The 21,840-nt window shown below is 53.7% G+C and overlaps 1 protein-coding gene across 1 annotated transcript in view; it reads right to left on the bottom strand.

Moving 5' to 3' along the window:
• The window catches only part of LOC125716475 (insulin receptor-like), a 28,588-nt gene continuing 6,748 nt past the window's right edge, over window positions 1-21,840 (bottom strand). The window contains exons 2-21 of the mRNA XM_048988782.1: window positions 19,575-20,123; window positions 10,276-10,600; window positions 9,753-9,892; window positions 9,386-9,530; window positions 9,041-9,255; window positions 8,828-8,954; window positions 8,458-8,708; window positions 7,921-8,088; window positions 7,600-7,798; window positions 7,157-7,440; window positions 6,794-6,948; window positions 6,538-6,697; window positions 6,180-6,282; window positions 6,007-6,074; window positions 5,666-5,895; window positions 5,455-5,565; window positions 5,110-5,269; window positions 4,904-5,033; window positions 3,813-3,947; window positions 1-3,409 (exon numbers count right to left, since the gene is read on the bottom strand). Coding sequence (XP_048844739.1) covers window positions 3,055-3,409; window positions 3,813-3,947; window positions 4,904-5,033; window positions 5,110-5,269; window positions 5,455-5,565; window positions 5,666-5,895; window positions 6,007-6,074; window positions 6,180-6,282; window positions 6,538-6,697; window positions 6,794-6,948; window positions 7,157-7,440; window positions 7,600-7,798; window positions 7,921-8,088; window positions 8,458-8,708; window positions 8,828-8,954; window positions 9,041-9,255; window positions 9,386-9,530; window positions 9,753-9,892; window positions 10,276-10,600; window positions 19,575-20,123 — 4,010 coding nt within the window. The 3' untranslated portion in view covers window positions 1-3,054. The remainder of the gene's footprint in view (window positions 3,410-3,812; window positions 3,948-4,903; window positions 5,034-5,109; window positions 5,270-5,454; window positions 5,566-5,665; window positions 5,896-6,006; window positions 6,075-6,179; window positions 6,283-6,537; window positions 6,698-6,793; window positions 6,949-7,156; window positions 7,441-7,599; window positions 7,799-7,920; window positions 8,089-8,457; window positions 8,709-8,827; window positions 8,955-9,040; window positions 9,256-9,385; window positions 9,531-9,752; window positions 9,893-10,275; window positions 10,601-19,574; window positions 20,124-21,840) is intronic.

The following is a 21,840-nucleotide window of genomic DNA, read 5'->3' as shown; positions in this document are numbered from 1 at the left end:
CAACGTTCAACAGCTTTATTCATACTTTCAATAGAAACACGTATCTGTGGAATAATTTACATACAACATAGATCCACACAGTTTGTACATGTTACTGCTTGGCTCTACTTAGAACAAAAAACGAGAGGCAGAAAAATAAATCATCTGGCGTTTCCGTATCATGGCACATTTCGGTGGCGGACAAGTACGCGTGTCACGTGCGATCGCTCACGTACGCGTACGTGTGTGACGTCATGGTCGGAACAAATACATACATTTAGCCCATACTGTGCACAAGGTTCAGACAGAGAATATGACTTATACATCCTAAATCAAACAGAGGTATTTTGCACACGGGTGCACGAAAAATGTAGAGGAGCAGCGCTTGGAGAATACGGGAAATTTTAAATAAAGCTATTGCAACCATTAAAAACAGCAGAACTGCTTCGGGAAACACGCACAGGCGCTAGAAACCTTTGGTCTGGTTGTGTAAACGCGGACTCGGACACTCGACTGCGTGGGACAGTGGGATGGAAGGATGTTTTTCTGCGTTGCCAACTTCGGGCAACTAACTAGCAATGTCACATGCACAGGGAAACGGGGACACAAATTGCCGAAATGTAATATTTCGGGAGAAAATCCCGGCTGTGCCGATGAAACTCGCTGAGCTGCATTAACTCTACACGGCAAGATTACAGTAAAATGCCTGCTATTGTAAACTGCCATGACTGAGGATATTTTACTTAGACATTTGTGTTTTGTAAATTAAATCCCAAACGCCAATGACGAGAACAAGCTTAAATCTTTAAAGGCGAGGACAGGCTAGGTAATATGGCCTTTCGCAAGTTTTAATCATATTATGGAGATTAGAAATGTAATGGACACAGCTGGTCTATAGGTTTATACACTGGTAACTTTAATAAAAGGTGATTAAATACCCCCCATGTCAGATTATATGAGGCGGCATGCAGCAGCATGGTTTATATAATATACCGAATAAAAATATTTCATTGAACCATGACCGGGAACACAGTGTGGAAGATGTTATTGTCTTCTGCATCTAACATTAACGACGACTGGGCATTTGACCAGGTTACCTAACAGACTATTTTATCCATGTTCCTCAACAGAGATCTAAAATCAGCGAGTTACATCGGGTTTGGTGTGTGCCGTAACTGCGGCTGATGCTCCCAGCTGATCAGGCTGAAGGTGTTACGAAGCTTCTGCTCCTCGAACCCACGTCACCTGGTTCAGTTCCGGCGTTACTTTCAGTGTAAAATCCCACTTAAGTGTGATCTAGTTGTGTTTTATTTAAGTAGAGGGTTTGGGGAAGAATTTCTATCCAAGAGTAACGTCAACACCGACACCTGAAGACCATATAACTTCTAAGAACCATCTGCTCCAAGCAGCGTCCATTTGAAATCGACTGGGCGAGTAAACGAACTGTAAAATATGAGGTGAAACAAAACGGCTTTTCGTCCCGTTTGCTTTAGTTAACGATATGAATAGACCTGCATCCCAAAAGGTCAAAATGTTAGACTTTCAGAAACGAACTTGATTTGGAAAACCTGGGTCAGTAAAATCTATTAATATCAAACGCACAAACGAAAAACACGCTAGGAAGGGAACCCCAGGTTTGCCACCCCGAAACCCACGTGTCTTGTAACATGGGGTTTTACCAGGGCGCCTGTAATAAGGACCTCTGCTTCCCGACAGCGCTTCTGCAAACAGCGCCCTCTGCTGGGCTAAGAGTGTCATCACAGTGCGTGAAAGCAAAGCCGGTCCTGAGAGCAAGAATGACGGTACCATCCAGGGGCAGATCAACGAGCAGTCGGCGAGGGGGCGCTTAGCTTTCGGCGATCAGAAAACAACCAGAGGATCACGGAATACAACGCAACTGTTTACCCATGGAGCCAACGGCAGAATATTCAGAGGTATTTCAGACGATGCTGATAATTACTATACACAGTTATAACCGATGACGGGGGGGCTAGGACAGTTCTAAGACCAAACAAAACGAAGGCGGAAGGTCAGAGGTATGCTTTAATGAAAACCATCCCTTGTCTGTAACACAACATGATGCATTGTTCAAATCGGCAGCATCGTGACTTTGCAAACACCGACGTGGGTACAGCACTCGGCGCTCGGGGACAGACAGGAAGGACGCGACACTCGGCTCCTGGGTCGGGGCACCTCGCTCGGGTTTACACACGGAGTTCCAGCCGCTCGAGGTCGCAGAGCCAAGATCCGCCAAGCAAGCAGGGGGTGCGGCGCCCACGACACAGAGGCTCACAAGCATTAGTACGATTTTTCCCTCCTTTTGGATTAGAAAAATGAACGATCAAAGACAGAAATGTAAAAACATCCCTACAACCTGTAAAGCTTCGTAAATGAAAACATTAAAAATATCATCTATGTACAAAAACGTCTATATATATATGATTCTTTTTTTACCCACTAAAAAATATCAGAGCAGCAGCTATTGGTCAGTCATGGGACTCTGTTGTCCAATTTCCTTAAAAGTTTAAATATTCAGCTGTAATTTCATAACAGACAAACTGAAGAGAGAACGAAAAAGTAAATAAATTAAAAACTAATAACCAAAAAAAAGCTACTGAATCAGTGAGAAATCTGGAATACTGTCTGTATTAGAGAAAAGTCTCCCTCTCTCGAGAAACTTTGTTCGAAGACGGTCGGTTGCAGCTGTACCCGGTCCGTCCCGCAGTCCCGTTGAGCTCTCCTTGCCTAGCGGGACGACGCCCAAACCCGAACTTCCTGTTCACTGCCAATCCAAGTTCATCATCTCCACCCAAGCTGGGCAGCTACGTGTCTGGGGGCGGGGGCCATACCTACTGACTACAGTAACTTTCACAGTTGAATCCATCCAACAGTTTTACAGACTTGGCAAAAGTTAAAACGAGGGAAGATGATCTTGAGAAGGTCACACTTCTTCTCTGGATATAAAAATGGTTGCATCTGGGGTCGTCGTCCTGTGGCAGCTGACAGCAAGTGAGTCCTGAGATCTGGTTAGTGGGGCCCGAGAATGGGGGGGGGGGTTTGGGGGGGGTGAAGCTGTTATGACGGGCTCGATCTGGGTAGGGACAGGATGCGCCCGTTCTTCCTGCCCCCGTTCATGTGTGTATAGGACCCGTGCTCCTCGTAGCTGCCCCGCAGTCCTACCGACGGCCCTCCCTCCCTGCCCAGGCTGCCCTCGCGCTGGGAGTATGAGGACGGGTCCAGGGGGATGCTCTCCATGTTCTCCAGGTCCATGTCGAAGTCCTCACTGTCTGGCGGCTTGTTCTCCTCACTGTAGAAGAAGGAGACTTCCTGGAAGCTGGGGTGCAGGTCCTCCTTCAGCATCTCGATCACCTCCTGGAAGGTGGGCCTCAGCTTGGGGTTGTACTGCCAGCACATCTGCATCAGGTTATGCCTGGGTGGGGTGGGGTGGGGGGGGTCAGTGTTGCTGGGAGCCTTAGCCCTGCATCAGGGACTGTGCAGTGACAGAGCTGCAGTAATCAAAGTGGCCACTAGGGAACAACAACTTAACTGAACACAAGTACGTAACTGTTACAGCTATTTAAGGACTAATAAATTAACAGGCATTTAAATGTGGACACAGCTGCTCTTCCAGCACTCTCTAAGTACTGGATCAAGTTCTTTAGAGTGGCTTATCGCATTAGTGAGCACCCTGCTCAGTGCTCTATACCACCCATACATGTCAAGATAGTAAGAGCAGCTACTCTGAGGTATCCTGAGAAGCCCCAGGTCAGAGCAGGTATGGCCCGTTGCCTCTCTTGCACGCGTATGTGTGAATGTGTAAGCGTGTCACTCACAGTCGATCGGCGCAGTTGTCCGGCCGGTCCAGGAAGCCTCCATCCATGACAAACTTGAGTACTTGCTCATTGGACAGACCCTGGTAGGGTTGTTCTGCCAGTGTGCTGATCTCCCAGAGTACCACACCGAAGGACCTGCAGTGACAGGGGGTAGGTGATGACATCAGAGAGAGGAGAAAGGTGGAGAGAGTGAAGGAAAGAGGGATACAGAAAGGAGAGCAAGAGAAGGAAAGAGATGGGGAGAGGGGAACAGAGAACGGGAGGAGGAAGAAGACATATAGGAAGGCGAGGGAGACAGCAGGAACCAGAGAGGTGAAGAAGAAACGAGGGAGAGAAAGAAGGAAATGAGAGAAGAGGAAAGAATGAGAGAACGGGACAGAACAATGAGAAGGAAGAGGTATAAAACAGCAGAATGAAAGGGACAGAAGGCAAGAGGGGAAGAGAAGGAAAGGCAGATACAGAAAGAGAAAGAAGAGGGAAGAGATGCAGAGCAAGGAAAGACGGAAAGAGGTATATAAAAAGGACAGAGTAAGAGGTAAAGTAGAAATGAAGAGGGAGGGAAGAGGAAAGAGGGAGAGAGAACACTAGAGAAAGAAAGTAGAGAAAAGTGGAAGGAGAAAGAGTGGAAGCGAGGCAGAGAGCGGGTGTGGGGGCGAGGCAGAGAGCGGGTGTGGGGGCGAGGCAGAGAGCGGGTGTGGGGGCGAGGCAGAGAGCGGGTGTGGGGGCGAGGCAGAGAGCGGGTGTGGGGGCGAGGCAGAGAGCGGGTGTGGGGGCGAGGCAGAGAGCGGGTGTGGAGGCGAGGCAGAGAGCGGGTGTGGGGCGAGGCAGAGAGCGGGTGTGGGGCGAGGCAGAGAGCGGGTGTGGGGCGAGGCAGAGAGCGGGTGTGGAGGCGAGGCAGCGAGCGGGTGTGGGGGCGAGGCAGAGAGCGGGTGTGGGGGCGAGGCAGAGAGCGGGTGTGGAGGCGAGGCAGAGAGCGGGTGTGGAGGCGAGGCAGAGAGCGGGTGTGGAGGCGAGGCAGAGAGCGGGTGTGGAGGCGAGGCAGAGAGCGGGTGTGGAGGCGAGGCAGAGAGCGGGTGTGGGGCGGTCCTGACCAGCAGTCCGAGTGGGCGGTGAACACGCCGTCCTTCAGTGACTCCGGCGCCATCCACCTGACGGGCAGCAGCCCCTTGCCCCCCTTGCGGTAGTAGTCTGTCTCGTAGATGTCCCTGGTCATGCCGAAGTCTGCGGGATAGAGCTGGCTGTCACACACCATGATCCTCCCCCAGCGTGTGGGCAGCCCGTCGTGCCGGCAGCCTACCTCCAATCTTCACCGTCAAGTCCTCAGCCACCATGCAATTCCTGGCGGCCAGGTCACGGTGGACGAACTTCTTGGCGTTGAGGTAGGCCATGCCGTCGGCGATCTCGCCGGCCATCTGGATCATCTCCTTTAGGGTGGGCGGGGGCCGGCCCGGGTTGTTCTACTCATAGAGATACGGGCTGCATTAAATACCAAACCGGGGCCATATGTTTCCGTTACGACCTCAGCCGTTAAGCTTAACCATTCCTCCCTGCACAGGATCCAATCTGAATGTGACAAGTCACCTAATTCACTCAATATTAACCACCATGCCCCCTGCAGGCCAGACGAGGAATGGTGCTCTACCTCTGCATCAGGCCGTAAGCTGCGCAGGTAACTCTTCAGGTCTCCGTGAGTCATGAGCTCCATCACCACCAGTGTGGGCTGCCCCTTGGAGACCACGCCCAGTAGGCGAACCTGCGCAGATGTAGAGGACAGATCAGTCTGGGGGAGAGAAGCCCCCCGAAAACCCACCTCCCAGGGCTGCCGTGCCAGACACCCCTCCCCCCCCACTCACCACGTGGTGACAGCTGAAGGCCTTCATAACAGATGCCTCATTGAGGAATTCGATGCGCTCCCGGAGGCTGGCCGACTCATTGACAGTCTTCACGGCCACGCGGGTCTCCGGCTCCCCCTTGACGATGTCCTTGGCGACACCCTCATACACCATGCCGAAGGAGCCCTGGCCAAGCTCCCGCAGCAGCGCAATTTTCTCCCGCGCCACCTCCCAGTCATCCGGCACATACACTGTGCAAGAGACACAGGTCAGAGGTCAGAGAGACTGTTGGGAGGAAGCTCAGTCTGGCCACTGCGGGGGAGGCCTGGGAGGGGAGGCCTGGGAGGGGGGCTCCGCCTCACCGTCATTGACACTCAGGTACTCGGGGTTGGAGGACGCGTAGAGAGGTCCGGTCGGCCCCTCCGTTCTCCTGTCGGAGAGAGAGGGGGCACCAGTCAGTCAGGAACAGGATGGGTGGCACCTCGCCTGGGGGGGGGGGGCGGGGGGGTCGGTGGATGGGTGGGGGTGTGCTTACTTCTTTTTGAATACCAGGAAGCCGGAGGTGGCCACAACTAGGAGCAGTATAATGCAGATGACGGGTCCAGTCACGATCTTCACCATGTTGAACGGGTCTGCACCTGCAGGAGCGGCCACAGTGATGAGAGAACCCCCGCCCCCTTTACCCGAGCCCCACCCTGGTCCCTACCAGAGCCCCGCCCCCTTTACCCGAGCCCCACCCTGGTCCCTACCAGAGCCCCGCCCCCTTTACCCGAGCCCCACCCTGGTCCCTACCACAGTCCTGGTCCCTGCCTGAGCCTCACCACATTCCCTGCCCCAGCACCACATTCCCTGCCCCAGCACCACCCCCTGCCCTGAGCTCCGTGTATCCTTACGCAGATCCTGAACGAAGAACTGTGCCGGCTCGGTCCAGGAGCCGTTGCCCGCCAGTGAGGTGGCCCGGATCCTCACGGTGTAATTGCCGGGGTGCAGCACCCTGAGCTTGCAGCCACCGTCTGCTGCGTAGCTCTTCCTGGACACGCACTGGTGCAGGTCCTGCGGGGGGGGGGGGGGCGGGTCAGAGGTTAGGCTTTATAGGGATAACAGTGGGACACGCGGCCACATGGGCGGCGAGGCAGGCAGCCCCCTCACCTCCGAGTCGCCGTGCCTCCTGTACACCACCTCGTACAGGATGATCATGCCATTGGGAGTGTGTGGCTCCTGCCAGCGGACGTGCACCTGGTACTCGTGGAGCTGGTACTCCAGCACCTCGAAGGTGATGGGCTCCACAATGTCATCAGCCCGGTCTGAAATGGGACATGCGCGCGCACACACACACACACACACACACACACACACACACACACACACACACACGCGCGCCTGAGGTTACGTGTCAGCGGGTGGTAGCCATGGAAACACTAATGCAGGTCACATAATGAGGTTGGGAGAGTCATGAGGCCCATGAGTGCAGGACACAACCGCTGGTGACTGATGCAGGAGCGGGGCTGTTACCTTCGGGCATGGTGCGGGCACTGACGTAGGCGGCCATGCTGCAGCGAGATGACTCCGTGGGGTGGTTGCAGGCGTGGATCTCAATCTGGTAGCTGGTGAAGTGGCGTAGGTTAGAGATGACCGCTGACTCCTTAGAGTACACGAACAGCTCCACCTTCCCCGGTTCGTCGCCCCCACCCTCGTCGTCCGGGAGATGGGGCAGAGAGCCATTGGGGGGCGCCGTGGGGAGCCCCAGGAGCGTGGCATTGGCCACCCCACCCACGGAGCGACGACGCCTGGGGGGTCTGGAAAAAATGTACCACGATCGTAACCAAGTAACCGTACGATTATGCCACCCACCATCCCAGTGTAATTTTTCTGTTGTGTTTGCACATGGTGTATAGAGCTATGCTGAAGAACCAATTGGGCACAATGCCTCACTACCAGCAGGGGGAGTGTCTCACCTGAGCTCAAAGACCTCATTGTGCAGGTAGTTCTCGAAAGTCTTGCGGTACTCGGACTCCTCCGCCTCCTTCTTCAGCTGCTTCTCCGTCTTCGGACAGCTGCAGCAGCGCCCCCCTGACCCCTGCTCCTCCGTCTGGTTCCACTTCTGTGCCTCCTCTCTGTCCTCCTGGGTCGGCGCCCGCGACGGCAGCTTCATGCCTGCCGTGGGTCAGAACCAAACTGAACTAGTCACGCCGGACTCACGCACAGCTTCCTAACAAACGGTCCGTTGCTCCCGACGACGGCGTCTCCCAGCGAGGGCACTCAGGCCCGGCCCTTACCCTTCTGACAGTAGTCGAACTTGTAGAGGTCACTGGCCTCGGGCTGCTGCTGGCAGAACACCAGATAGTGCGTGATGTTTCCATTGGGGTCCGTGGGGGGCTTCCACTTCAATATGATCTGGGATGAGGAGTTCGATGAGGAGATGGGATCCAGGGGCACAGAGGGCTCTGCAGACAATCACACCGCCCCACCAGGGCTGTCAGAATTCTCCCTGAGGATCCTGGCCTCCACGGCTTGGGCGTTACACCAGGCCTCTGGTCCCGACCCTCTGATTATGCTACGCGGCCGCGATCTGACCCCCGGTTGGAAACGCATGTCCCATAAATAACAGCCTTTCTGCCGAGGAATGCGAAGCCACGCTATGACCCTGCCTGTCTGGGTGTCAGTGAGAGGACTATGACCAGACACCAATCCCAGCATGCCTGTGGGATGTGCATGGGTGTGAGCACTTCCTGTGGGGAAATTTAGGGCCTCCTAAACAAGCCTACCAGTCTCTACCAGCAAACCATGCCACCTCCCCCCCAGGCCAGACTCACTGGTGGAGTTGGTCCGGACATAGATGATATTGCTCTTGGCCCCGTGGACTTGGTGCTCGTCAGAGGCGGACAGCAGCGTCCTGACAAAGATGGCATACTGCGTCCAGGGCTTCAGTGGGTGGATGAGATAGCCAGGCTCCTGCTGCTCGCGACCGTCCGTGGTACGGGGCGGGGGGTCCACGTCCGCGATCACCCAGCTGTTGGAGCCGCAGGCGTCTTGGCCGTCAAATTCGGTCACATTCTGGTAGGGCCTGAGGGAGCAGCAGGGCGGCAGTCTAGCTAAACGGGACTAACCCACCATGACTTGGTGACATGCGGTCGCAGACTGTCGGGCACCCATAGTGGGTCTGGTCCCGTAGGCCTCACTTACGCCTCCTTGTATAGGACCATGAACCCCAGCAGATCCCGGAAGTCCGGCGGCCAGAAGGGCTCCCACTTGATAATGATCTTGTCGGACAGTGTGCGCACTTGCGTGAACCTCAGGGTCTGGGTCTCACCTGGGAGGGGGGGTTTAGGGGGAGTGATGTGAGCCTGTTTAGAGGAGCATGGGGTAGTAGGGCGGTCAGGTGGCAGGGTTGCTTACACGAAGCCCGGTCTCCGTTGGTCTTCTGCGCGATGTCGTTCGTGACCTGTCGCTCACGCATACCCGTCACCTCCTCCATGCGGCGGATCTCTGACATGCACAGCTTGGAGTTATAGTGGAAGAACAGGCGACCCTGCGGGATGGTCAGGTTGTGTTTGGACCAGTCCCACAGCTGCCGCAAGTTCTGGTTGTCCAGGGCGTAGAACGAGTAGTTCCTGAAAGGCCAAAAGGGTCACAACAGGGCCAATGAGGGAAGGACATCGCTGGCAGGAGGGATGTTCTGGAGAGGAGCTGGAGGGGCGGTGGGCCGAGGTGGGGCTGGGCGAGGAGAAGCAAGGCTCTTACCCAACTTCCTGGGTTTCCCCACGGATGAGGCGGAGTTTGCGCAGGAAGGTGAGGGAGACCAGGGCGTAGGAGCGCCGCACTGTCAGGTAGCCTGTGATCTCCTCCAGCTGGCCCAGGCTGGCCTCCAGCTCAGCTGCTATGTTGTCTGTGGAGCAAGGCAGGGGGCCGTTAGCGCCCCCAAGGGTCGGGGAGGCTCAAGGGGGGTGCTACAGCCACTTGGAGCAGAATCTGAGGGAACTAGTACCAGACATGTCTTTCATGAAGAATGAAATTAACACTGTCGTGATGTGATAGGAAACCTAAGGTCATATGATGGGATATCTGAGGTCATGTGACCTACGATAGCCAGCAGGGCAGCTATACTCACTCCCTCCGCGGATGTTGATGACCAGACTGCCGTTGAGCACGGTGCAACCACGAAGCCCCTGGGCCGCCGTCACTGAGTCCACGATCTTGGTGCCCACGCACACCTTGGGGCACAGGCCGGCGCAGGGTGTGCAGCTTAGCCTGGGGGCGGAGCCCAGCATGAGGGGGCGGGGCCCAGCATGAGGGGGCGGGGCTGACAGAGCCAGACAGACAGACAGAAGCAGCCCACCCCCAAGGCCGTGACCCCTCATATCTCACTTCCTGCCCAAGAACACAGATGAGACTCGGGGCTTCAAACAAACAGATGTCACCCCCATCAGTGTGCACAACAGCACGGAAATGGAGAGGAATTAAATAAAACCAGCTGACGTCTACGAGGGAATGGCAGAAGCAACAGCAGACGGCCGTAAATAACATGTCAGCTTGCTCAGGTCGGCCTGTTCCTCCCTCAGCCAGCGCTTGTGGCCACCCCCCCCCATCCCATTTACCGGTGATAACACGGTAAATGCTGCGGGCTTACTCACATGGTGGTGTTGACGATGGTGTATCCGGACGGGCACTCGGGTACGCACGCCCCCTGGTGGATGACGTACTCCTGGCAGTCGGCGCCCTTGTTCTGCTGGCACTGCTGGTGCAGCCGGTAGCAGAAGGCCTCAGAAACACAGCGCCACCCTCGGAACACCAGGTAGCCGGCGGGACAGCGCTCCACACACCGGTCCTGGTGCTCCAAACCCCGGCACGCCACGCACGCCGCCGCCGAGTGTGGCTGCCGGCACCCCCCCAGGCACTGCTCGTGGCAGCACTGGCCATCCCTGGTGCAGGCGTTGTGCTTGCATGAAGTCGGACACACTGTGGGGGAGAGGATGGAGGGTGGGGGATTAAGGTCCTGAATGAGCAGTAAATGGACGACAGACAGAGACACGCACGCACACGCTGGGCGACTGGGTGACATGGGCTCATGGCCTCCCTGTCGCAGATCAGATCGCGCTGTTCCCCACACCTTGCTGCGTCCTCACCCTCACGTGCAGCACTCTGCAGACTAGCTCCCCTAAACCCAGCCTGCAGCAAATGGGATTAACAGGTGAATAGATGAGCCGAGTGGCCCATCACGTCTCGATGCGGTCAGCCTGGGGTCTACTAGTGACAGTGGCGGATCCCAGGTGCCGAGTCCGACCCATCAGTCACGGGGCTCCAGAACAAACTCGGCACCGTGCCCCCACCCCCGTGGACCCAACTGGAATCAACACGCCGGCATGTCAGCTCCCTGCCACCCGACAGACAGACATGCTGCTTCACAACCATAATCATAAATTATGATTAAGTCCACAACATGGTGAGAAGAAAAGCGGGGAAGTATATAAAAGGGAGGTAAAAACATGAAGTTTGATGGCTCAGCAAACTGGAGGAAGGAGGGAGCAAGCCTGCTGGTCGAAGATCACATCAGAAAGGAGGTGAGCGGGGCCCCTGTCCGTGCGCGGACCCTGCACTCCCCTCACACGCACGTGTCTGGGGGGGGGGGAGCTTTCATAACGGCCACAGCACCCCACCTCCCCCACTCCCGCCAGGTCTGCAGCCAGACTTGACCGGCCTCATTAGCGTCATAAAGACCCTGAGCAAAACAACGAGCAGTGCTGTCAGTCATTAAAGGCCCCTGGCCGTCTGCCGTGCTGCCTGTCTGAAAAGGCCAGGGACAGCATGACAGCAGCCTGCTTTGGGGAAGAAAAACAAAAATAAAAGGAATAATTTAGAGGCAGCAGCAGGCTGTACAGTCAGTGTGGCTGTCAGCCCCACCCTCACTGGGGCCAGCCGCGCTCCAGATCCACTGGCGGTGTAATCCGGGCCAGGCAGCCACGCAGGCCCAGATCCGCCCTCACAGCCGACCAATGAGCTGGCAGGCCCCGCCCCCTCTAACGTGAGCCAGAGAGCCGCCCGCCATTAACCCCATCCATGCCAGGCCCAGGCTGCTGAACACATACACAGCTCCAGCGTGGGTGCAGAGTGGCGGGGGCCGCCCTACGCTCCACCCCCTCAGGCAGCTCGGCTCCCTGTTTGCTCACGTAGGCAGCGTCCCGGCTGATCCTGTTTGCTCCCGGTGCCGCTTGCCTAGCCCACCACCGATCCCTCTCCCTGCAGGTGTCTAAGCTCCCGGCTGGAGTTAGAGTTTCCCAGCAGTTGGCCTGCGCCTCACGTCCTGCATTTCTCAGCAAACGACGCCAAGGCCAGGTCATTCTAAGGAAGGCCCAGAGCCCATGATACCCCTCACCCTGGCCACGGGGCGGTGCCAGGGGGCAGCTGTGTAAACTGCCCTCGGACTCAGCTGGTAAGTGAAGCAGATGGAGGAAGAAGAGAGGCACACAGCAAGCAACAAGAACAACCAGAGTCACCAGAGAATAGGTAAGGATGGCATCTGCCTGCAAGATCAGGCTTGGCTGTCATGTGACACAGTGCCCCCCAAATGTGTGGAGTGTGGACATGGCACCTGGCGTCAGCTTCCCATTTCACAGCCTGACTCAGGCCTCCAGAGTCCAGCTTTACGCAGTGGCCTTGGAGGTCAGACCCCCCTGCCACACACACACACACACACACACACACACACACACACACACACACACACACACACACACACACACACACACACACACACACACACACACACACACACACACACACACACACGATGGGCCTGGGGAAGCTTGTGGTAATGGAGGATAGGCCACCGTACAGGTAGGGTGGGGGGCATTAAAAGCCGGGCTCTGTGTGTATTAACACCCTGTGCATTCTGGGGGGAGGGAATGTACACCACAATGCCGTCTGAGCACCAGAGCATGCTGATCTCCATCAGCCCCCGCTGGCCTCTCGTTCAGCTGGTTAGCGCTGGTTACTCGACTGTGCACCACAGCTGTTTACTGGTCTCCAGGCCCCCCCTCCCAGATGCAGGGGCCCCAGAGGTCCTCTCAGCAGGGACCAAAAATGACTCAGATTTCCTAAAATTCCCCATCAAACGTCGTGTCGAGCTCGCTGGGCTTCCCAGCTGTGCCCAGTGCATCAGTGCCGCGCCCCTTCGCAGGTCAGGTCTCCGGCAGGTGTGCTCCGTGGGCAGAGGGTGGTGAGGGCTGGCACACGGTGCCACCTTTCTGATCGAGCAATCCAGCTGTGACCTGCACTCCCCTTCACCTGCGTCTGAGTGCCCCTGCGCCCCGTTACAGATTAATGGAGGCTGACCTGTGGCACACTGATAAACGAGGACTCCGTCCAGTCATGTGACTCACCCGCCAGCGAGGCGAAGGAAGATCGGGGAGAGAGAGAGAGAGAGAGAGCAGACAGGGAACAGAGCAGTGGAGAGAGGACTCACCCCAGCTCACTACCTCTGCTAGACTCCCACCTCTCTGGGCAGGCTGGGGGTCAGACGGGTAACTGTAGCGGCTGTAGTTTGTAAAATAAGAGGCTCCATTTTCGGGCTGTCATGTGCTGAGTCATGTGACAGGTCCGGGGTCACATGACAGGTAAACGGCACTTGCTCTGACCTGAGGGAGCGATTCAGGCCTGCTGATTACACCTCCTACCTTCTGACAAACATAAACCCGAAGAGAAGAGTCTTTAATGGGCCTCATGGCCCAAGCAGAACGAGTTAAACTAAAGCCACCATCTGCCTGGAAGGTGTGCAGGGGGCCCATACGGTTCTAGGGGAAGAGGGGCCCCCTCTGCTCACTGCCCGAGTCCTTTCATAACGCCACGCCCCCCCACCCCACCCTACTCTGGCCCTCAGGCTCACAATACACACGTTGTGATCTTTTTCAGAACATTATGATCACTTAAGACCCCAGAACAGTAAATCGGAACGTGATGGTCAGCTTGTCAGTCATTAAAACTACCCATGTATGACGATGCATTGTGTTTCGATGCCCACAACTTAATTATTACTCACAGAAGGGAAAAACAAAAAATACGATGAGAGCAGGCGGGCGGCAGCGTGTGTACTGATGACACACACACAAAAGGTGTTTTTCCAACACACCGGGACACCTGGAACAAGCAGGGGTCAGGTTGGGCTGTAGTTATTTTGTACCCACGAGCATCTAGTAAGCCCATTTCCAAAGGCTCTCTTCCCCATGGACTCCCCTTACTAGTAAAAGCTCATCATAAGCCCCGCCCCTTTACACTGGCCCCTCCCACCAATGGCTGTCCATTAGACGTTAAGAAGGATCCTGTTTTTCCTTTTGTTTTTTCCAGATATCAGCAGCAACTGACTCACCTGCCCTGTCACCGCTGCCTCCCCAGCCCAAGGCCCCAAAAGGGCCAACTTGTAAACAAGCTCATTAGCCACAAACCGCCACTAATATGGCAAAAACAGCCTGGCCACACGGCGGCCTGTCCTCACGCCGGATGCCTGTGTTGGTGGCGGTGGTCACTGACAGGAAGGACAATTTGTCCGTGGGGGCGAAGAGAAGAGGTGGTGGGGGGGTGGCATGCGTTGCTAATGCTGCACCAATGTGGGCATTTTGATATCACCGATACGGATATTGATAACCAGCTAATCTCTTGCCAATCAGGTGGGGGGGGGAATGGGGTTAGTTAATTGGCGCACGTGAGCAGAATGACGTTGCGTCAATTCTTTATTCTTTGGAATAGGAAAGACCAACCTGCTGGCCAGATTTTATTATGATTTTAAAACATACCGCTGGTCATATGAACAAGTGTCTTGCAGGCCAGTACTTTGCGTTTGCAGCCTATTCTTTGACGATTTGCCACCTTTCATGTATTTTATGACACAATTTATCCAGTATTTTTGAAAGAGTGATCACCCCCCCACACCTCCCTCCCCGCCCCTTGCTTCAGATAGATGTAGGGCTGCCATGTCCAAAGTGGCGAATGAGCCAATGAAATACCTTGTCCTGCACTAAGGAAAATGGCTGGATATTTGCAATCATATCCCTTAATTCAGCTGTTGTGTAGCTCAGGTGCTGTTAACTTTGAATCTTGATAAAAGTCTAAATATTGCCCAGTGACATTAGCCAGGATTAACACATCCGATATCTTGATTTTTATTAAATAAATCAGCAGATACTGATATGTTAAAAATCGATAGATTACGCTTCTCAACCACAGAATCAGCCTCATCCTGCCTGGTTCTCCGACCGGCATTGGCCCCGTGGCACGACGCTGAAATCGAGTTTTCAGGATGTCCATTTTGTTCCGATGTGATCTCAAGAGCAAAAACAAGCTGGAGGCCAAGTGGGTAGCTGCAGGTCGAGGGTCCGAGTAAATGGCCCCGAAACTGGACCACGGTGGCAGAAGGTCGTGCCTCAACCCTCTCAACCACAAAAAATACTGGAAAAAAAAAGTGTCTCAGGAATATAGTGCTGTGTGAGAGAAGTAACACACACTCTCACATACACACAGGGGCTCCAAAATTATTCAAATTCCTGAGATTCCAGAACAAAGATTACCCATGAAGCTTTGCAAGCTAAGCGACTGGCCCCCACCCTGGCAAGTAGCGCAGTGAGTCAGGGGTCACCAGGGTGGGGATCGCTTCTATCTGACCATAAGGGCCTGCTGACATGGGCCGTTTCCTGGATGCTAAACAGATGCGGACGCCAACTGGAAACACTCACTGGAAAAGGGAGGAGGCACTGGGAGGAGGCACTGGGAGGGGGGGGGGGGTTACTGTGATCTACCCCCCAGCTGATAGATATTTTATTGTTGATGTTCTATTTTGTTGTGTTTGTACCATAAACAAAGAAGCGCTTCCATGCAGGGAAAATACGCACAGCGGAGAGGCCAGTTTGCTGTGAGACTTTGACGCGCTAATAAGATTAAACATTTCATTACCGCCTTCCATCTAAAACCTTTTTTAATTTGACTGCTAAGCATTTTGAGCCCGTAAAGCATCCGACTCCGGATACACTCTCACCTGTTGTGTTCCGGGACAAAATAATCTCCAGCAAATCTCAGCCCCTCGCAAACAACCACAGCAGGGTCAGCTGGGTGCAGAACCAGGAACCTTGACCCGGGTTGCCTGGGAAGATCCGTATGCAGGGACGTGGAGACGCTGCACTGGCGATTCTTCTCGTGTCTCCTTAACCATCCCAAAGCTCCCATGTGAATCTTTCACACCAGCTGCGGAAACCCGCCCCCCGGTCGGAAGTCATCTGACAATGGCAGGAAACAATCGGGAGCTTTCTGAAATGGCTGACATTCCACGCCAACACCTCAACTTGCTGTGTATGGGGGGGGGGAGGGGAGGCTTCACAGCCACGCCCCCCCCCCCCCCCCCCAAAGAGCCAAGAGTGACCTGCGGACTGAAGCCTCATAAATCACTTAGCAACATGTAAACACAAACATCTATGGGCCACTTATTAATACCGGGCACTGGGCAGTGTTTTTTTTTTTTTTTTGGGGGGGGGGGGGGGGTCACTGTGAGAGGTGGGGTGGAAAAAAAAGGCAGATATTCACACAGAGCAGGAGGCCAAGGCCACGGGTGTGGCCTGCATGTCTGCTCCATGTGGTACTTCAACTCTGACAAATCTGAAACAAGCCCCTGCCCCTCAGTGCCACATGATAGTAGCGCTGGCCAATCAGCAAATGGCACCCTGCGTCCTCCTCGGCCCCCCGAATCCACGGAGGGCATCAAATGAGGACCCGGAGATACACGCCAAGGCACTTCACAAGTGGGACACATGTACAGACAGCGAGCTAGGTGAGCAGAAGCCGCTCAATCCATCTGAGGACCAACCACGGCAGACTTGCCGCTGCTGGCTGGACCTGCTGCCTGAAAGTCCACGCTAAGCCTCAATGCTTAAGCTATGAGGAGCAAAGACTCCTCCTGCAGCTCAGGACCTCAGACTGTCTCACCAAGACCCTTATCAGCAAAAAAAATCCCATGGGTCCAACACCAAGATTTACCAGTTAGTTCTCTCAGCATCCTGCCAATGTTTTTTTTTTTTTTTTTTAAAAAAACAGCTGTTGCCAGGGTACACTGTCCCAGAAGTCACAGCAAGTGCCCTGCCCCCACCCCCCCGACATGACTCCGCCCCCAACCCGTGACACACGTATGCCGGCATGCTCTGGAACATTCCTCAAACCGAATGGTTCCTGGAACAGAAGCCAGTAACGATGTGTGGTGTGATTCCACGTGTGACTGAGGAATCCCGCGGGCAGCTCCAGTCCACAGCAGAGGGACATTACGGAGTAACACTGCGTGATGTACAGCCTGTGCACCACGGCAGTGTTTGCCGAGGCCCCCCATCAGTCACGGCTCACACCAAAGCAGCCCCGTGATCACAGAGGTAGCAGTCACTGGACGCCCCCTCCTATTTGAACAATGCTGCTTGTGTGGTGTTGTTTTTTGTTTTTCAGGGCCGGGCAGCATTCACATTTCAGGTCTTGATGGGAGGGGGCCTGGAACATGGACCTGAGAAGAGGCCGAGGGTGGGAGCCGTTCACTCCACAAAAGCAAAAACAACAACGATGACAACGACAACACAGCAGACGCACCAGAACAGGACATCCAAAACAACCCTGATTAGCAAACATGTAACTGGCACTGCTGGCTCAAACAAAGCAATTTAATTTGCCCGCCCAACTAAGCAGATGTGATCTGGCAATGGGGAGGGGCTGGGGGGAGCTGGGCCAACACTTGAGGCAAGTCGTCCCTCCCCAAATCAGCCCTGAGAAGGACCTCTAGCTAAAAAGCCAGTGAGACACAAATCCTATGTACCCGATTGGGCCAGATGGCAGCCACCAAGACCAGGGAACCCACTGAAAGCAGACTGGAGAGGGACAGACATTTCGGAGACACTGCCAGTAGGCATCGGGTACTAACTGGGCAGAATGAGCCCCCATGTACCTCTACCTGACCCAAAACGACATCTCAAATAGACCAAGGATAAATGAACCACCACTGACTAAGATGACATGTCGGCAGGTGATACCGGAAGGACCTGAACTTATGCTTAATTCAGACTGTGCAAATGAACACAGAACATCTGCTAGATGCAGATGTATAGAGCAGACATGCAGGGCAGCCTTCACTCTATTAGCATTTTTCCATTGCCATCAAGAACAGAGCTGTATCTCAAACTGGTACACGAGCTGTACCCACGCTAACATAGCCCCCACTAGCCAAACCGAGCTGGCTACATCACCACCATCTGCTTGGTGGAAATGCATGGAGATACCAATTTCTGCGCATGGATTATCTGAAGGAAAAAGCACATATTTTATATATTCACAATAGTAGTATCGCACATTGCAGTGTACTGATGCATTCTCGATAACTCTGAACCAAAAAATTTCTAATCTCCTACTTTGCACATGGTAAATCATGATGTACACCAAGTGTTTCTTTGGTTTTACATCACTGTTGCTCTCCAAACCCTGCAGCGCCTTTACCGAGCTGACCCTTCTGCAGTGGAAAACTGAACCGAGCTGGAACCGTGCTGTAACTAGTGTCTCGTCGCTGTACGGCTTGGTTCCTGCATGCCAGTGGAAAAATGCCATATGTATTGTACCAGACAGTTGCGGAATCCAGTTCCTGTGAAGATTTAGCTGACAAAAACAACATCAGGACGGGTGCAAAGTGTCCACACGGGCACCAGCAAACCTACCCCTTGGTAAAGAACAGGCCACAGCAGGAGAGGGGAAATGGTTAAAAATCTCCCACAGGGAACAGCCGTTAACAGACGAACTTTGACCTGGAAAGCTATCCGTTGCGCAAGAGCAAATTTCTGCATGGCCCCAACAGGGCTTGACAACAACAATGCTCGGCTTGCCAAAGGAGAAGACACTGTATCCAGGCGGCAATATCTGCACTTTCACTGCCAGATGCCTCCTCAAGAAACAGCCCCAGTTGCCGCAGGCCAAGATCTCCTTACCGAGCAAAGAGAAACCGACACAGCAGCACTTCACAGGTGACTTCGTTTTCATTACTGCTACCATGAGACGGGGTTCCATCTGAAACCCAACCAGACCAAACCTTTCACTAGGAGATTTAAGACCCACAGACGTCACATTTATGACGCAGAGCTGTGGCAATTGGCTATCGACAGAGTCCCCCTGTCTAATGGCAGCAGAATGCCCAGAGATCCACACCGACTGCGAACAACAAGAGTCAGGTTTGGGTTTGAATAATGGGGCAAGTCACAAAACTACTCTTACAAAACAGAGTAAAGCCCCAAACCTGCTGCTGAATTGAGAGACTGTGTTTGAAACTCCCTAAATGAAATTAAATAGTTATGAGCTGGGGGGGGCATGTCTTAATCAGTAGCCGAGCATGAATCCATGTGACTTGTACATCTTTGGACATTAAGAACTTCTCCCCAGACACCTTCTTACCTCAACCCAGGAGAGCCCACAGTGTCTGTGCCCACTTCACATACACATGGACACACACACACTCATCACGCAACACAACACAGCACACTCTCTGCCACTAGCCACCCTGTACCCGATTTTCTGTAGATTCCAAAGTTACTCAACCACAGTTTGAATATTCAACAATCTATGCACTTATTATCAACAGTTCTGTTCCAGTTCTAGCTTGAGGATTATAGCTGATAACTTCACAAAGGCTTTTAGAGGGTCTAGTGTGTAACCAGGGGGATGAACCAGAGGGCCAGAGTCACAAAGTTACTGACTGCCCAAGTCCCTGTTTAGTCATGCGTTGTAATTTTAGAGATCTCGAGCAATGGGGGCAGAGCAGGTCAGAAAAACCTCATCAAGTTCTATCAAGCAGCAGTTCACAGTTTGGTGAGAAGCATCACAAGAGCCTAGCATGAGCAAGATCGAATGAAAACAGGAGCAGAGAGCCAAGAGGTTGCCTTACTTTTCTGGCAGTCATCCTGGGTCCAGCATCGGTCTCGGAAGTGCCCATTGATGGTGGTCTGGAGGCAGCTGCTCTTCCCCTTTGCCGCTCCCGGGCAAACATCCCCACACTCCTGGTCATTCTTGTTTGCTACAATGTAGTTATCCTCAACGTTGTCCAGGACCTTAGACCAGTCCAGGGTGGACAGGTAGCAGAGATCTGGGTTCTTCTCGATGCGCACGGCCCCACGTGTGATGTTCATGAGGTTGGGGAGGCCCAAGTCCTTCAGCTGGAGCATCTCGAAGAGCACCAGGGCATAGTTGAAGAACAGGTTGTTGCCGCGGATGACGGTGAGATTGGGGAAGAGGTCACGCAGGCTCTCTAGGCCATAGACGCGAAAGAGCAGCAGGTAGTCTGTGATGACGGTGAGCCGTGGAAACTGAAGGCCCCGGAAGTCCTCAGGCTTGGTCTTGAACATTAGCAGGATCTTCAGGTAGCCCTCGATCACCGTGCAGTTCTTCAGGGTCTGGAGGTTGGTCACATTGTTCTTGATGTTCTTGCTTTGACAGACTGCAGGAGGACACAGAAAGGGGATTACAATACTAGGAACCACATCAGTGCACAATTTATTCACCATTTTAGCACGTCATTAGATATGCATGATATATTGGTTAACATATCAGTGTTAACTGATGTTTGTTAAAATTCAAGACATCGGCATTGGTGTGGCGAGTCGATTTTGGTCGATATTGGTAGCCGGTATGCAGACTTCAATTAATACTCAAAGTTAGGAGCACCAAACCTAAGGACTACAAAAATAATGGAGGAGATTGCAATGGACAATCAACCATTTTCCGTAGTTGAGGACGAGCGATTCTGTTGCCTCATTCACCATTTTGACCCTCAGTAGAGTCTCCCCGGTCGGCTCTACTTCACTGATGCTTCACTGCCCGCATTATATGAAACGGCTGCAACATTCAACCATAAGATCAAGAAGTAACATCATTGACATTAGTTTCACTACGGACCTATGGAGCATAGAGGTTAGCCAGTTAATAAGTATCTGTAATATTAGACAAAAACATATACTGGTGTCAGCCAAAATTTTCACACAGGTGCACCATCTCCCATCATGTTATAATCAGTGATTCTACCCGTGCCTTCCAGCTCTGAGCAGGCACTACCCACCAGCAAACACAGCATGTCCGCCTCTACCTGAACCTCTCGTCCAGGGAGACTCTCACCATCTTCCACCAAAGATGCTGCAGTGGCCACATGAAACAGACACGAGATTTCAACCTGTGGCTAGACTGGTGACCCCTCCCCGTGTCCTGCAGCCGCCCCCCAAACCCCCGGCCCAATGGGTTACTTGGGCCATTCATGTCACTTGAAATAATACACAGAATTCACCTGTACTCAGAGTGAGGCATTTCTGGTAAATACTTGTGGTAATGCTGATCAAAATGGACGGTTAACAGTGGAGTAACAGCCATGTCAAACAGTCACCGTGTCACAAGTGTGTCCAGAGCGCCAGGAAAACAAACACAATGGAAACAACCCCCACCCCCGGGTGGGGGGGGGGGGGGGGGGTGAGCTCACAGCTACAAATTTAACCCATTTCTTAATGATTTACCAATCTGTACATCTGAATGGATTATGCCTGCAGAACAAGTGAAGTACCCAATTCTAGAGCCCAGCTTGCTGTCCTTAACAACTGCGCAACCTGCAGCCCAAACGGACAAGTCCTGTGGGTGCTGCTTCGTACGGGGAGTAGCGGCCTTGGATCTGCTCGCGACCTGCAAACCGAATGGAAGTCCCACATAATTTAAGTTTGTTTAAATAAATCAGCCCTGAGGTGCACTGGGCTGCCACCACACTGCGACCACCGCGGCGATGTCAGCTGATCTCTTGTGCCCCCCATCCACAGCTGCCGTGGTGATGACCTCATATATAAAGCGTTTCTTTTTTCGGATTGGGCCCTCATCCCGCTGCAACCTGCGGGGCATAGAGCCACACAGACAGCCGGGGCAAGCCAAACCCGAAATGGTCGAATGCAGCAGGCCAATTCAACATCAGGGACTTTGACACGGACCGAACCCAGAGGATCAAGACTGCAAAAAAAAAAAAAAAAAAGGTGATCGTCTACATAGGACAGGCCCATTTGGAGAAGTGGCCCGTCCCATCCAGACACACGTCACCCCCAACTGTAACATGAGGAACCGGGTCGCTTGAGAAACTCCTGGAGAACCAAGGGCTGACGCGTCAGCGAACGAGAGGTTCTGGACAG

This window comes from Brienomyrus brachyistius, chromosome 21 (assembly GCF_023856365.1).
Source record: "Brienomyrus brachyistius isolate T26 chromosome 21, BBRACH_0.4, whole genome shotgun sequence".
NCBI lineage: Eukaryota > Metazoa > Chordata > Actinopteri > Osteoglossiformes > Mormyridae > Brienomyrus > Brienomyrus brachyistius.
The sequence above is the reverse complement of the archived record's forward strand: the minus strand, read 5'-3'. Positions and strand labels throughout refer to the sequence as shown.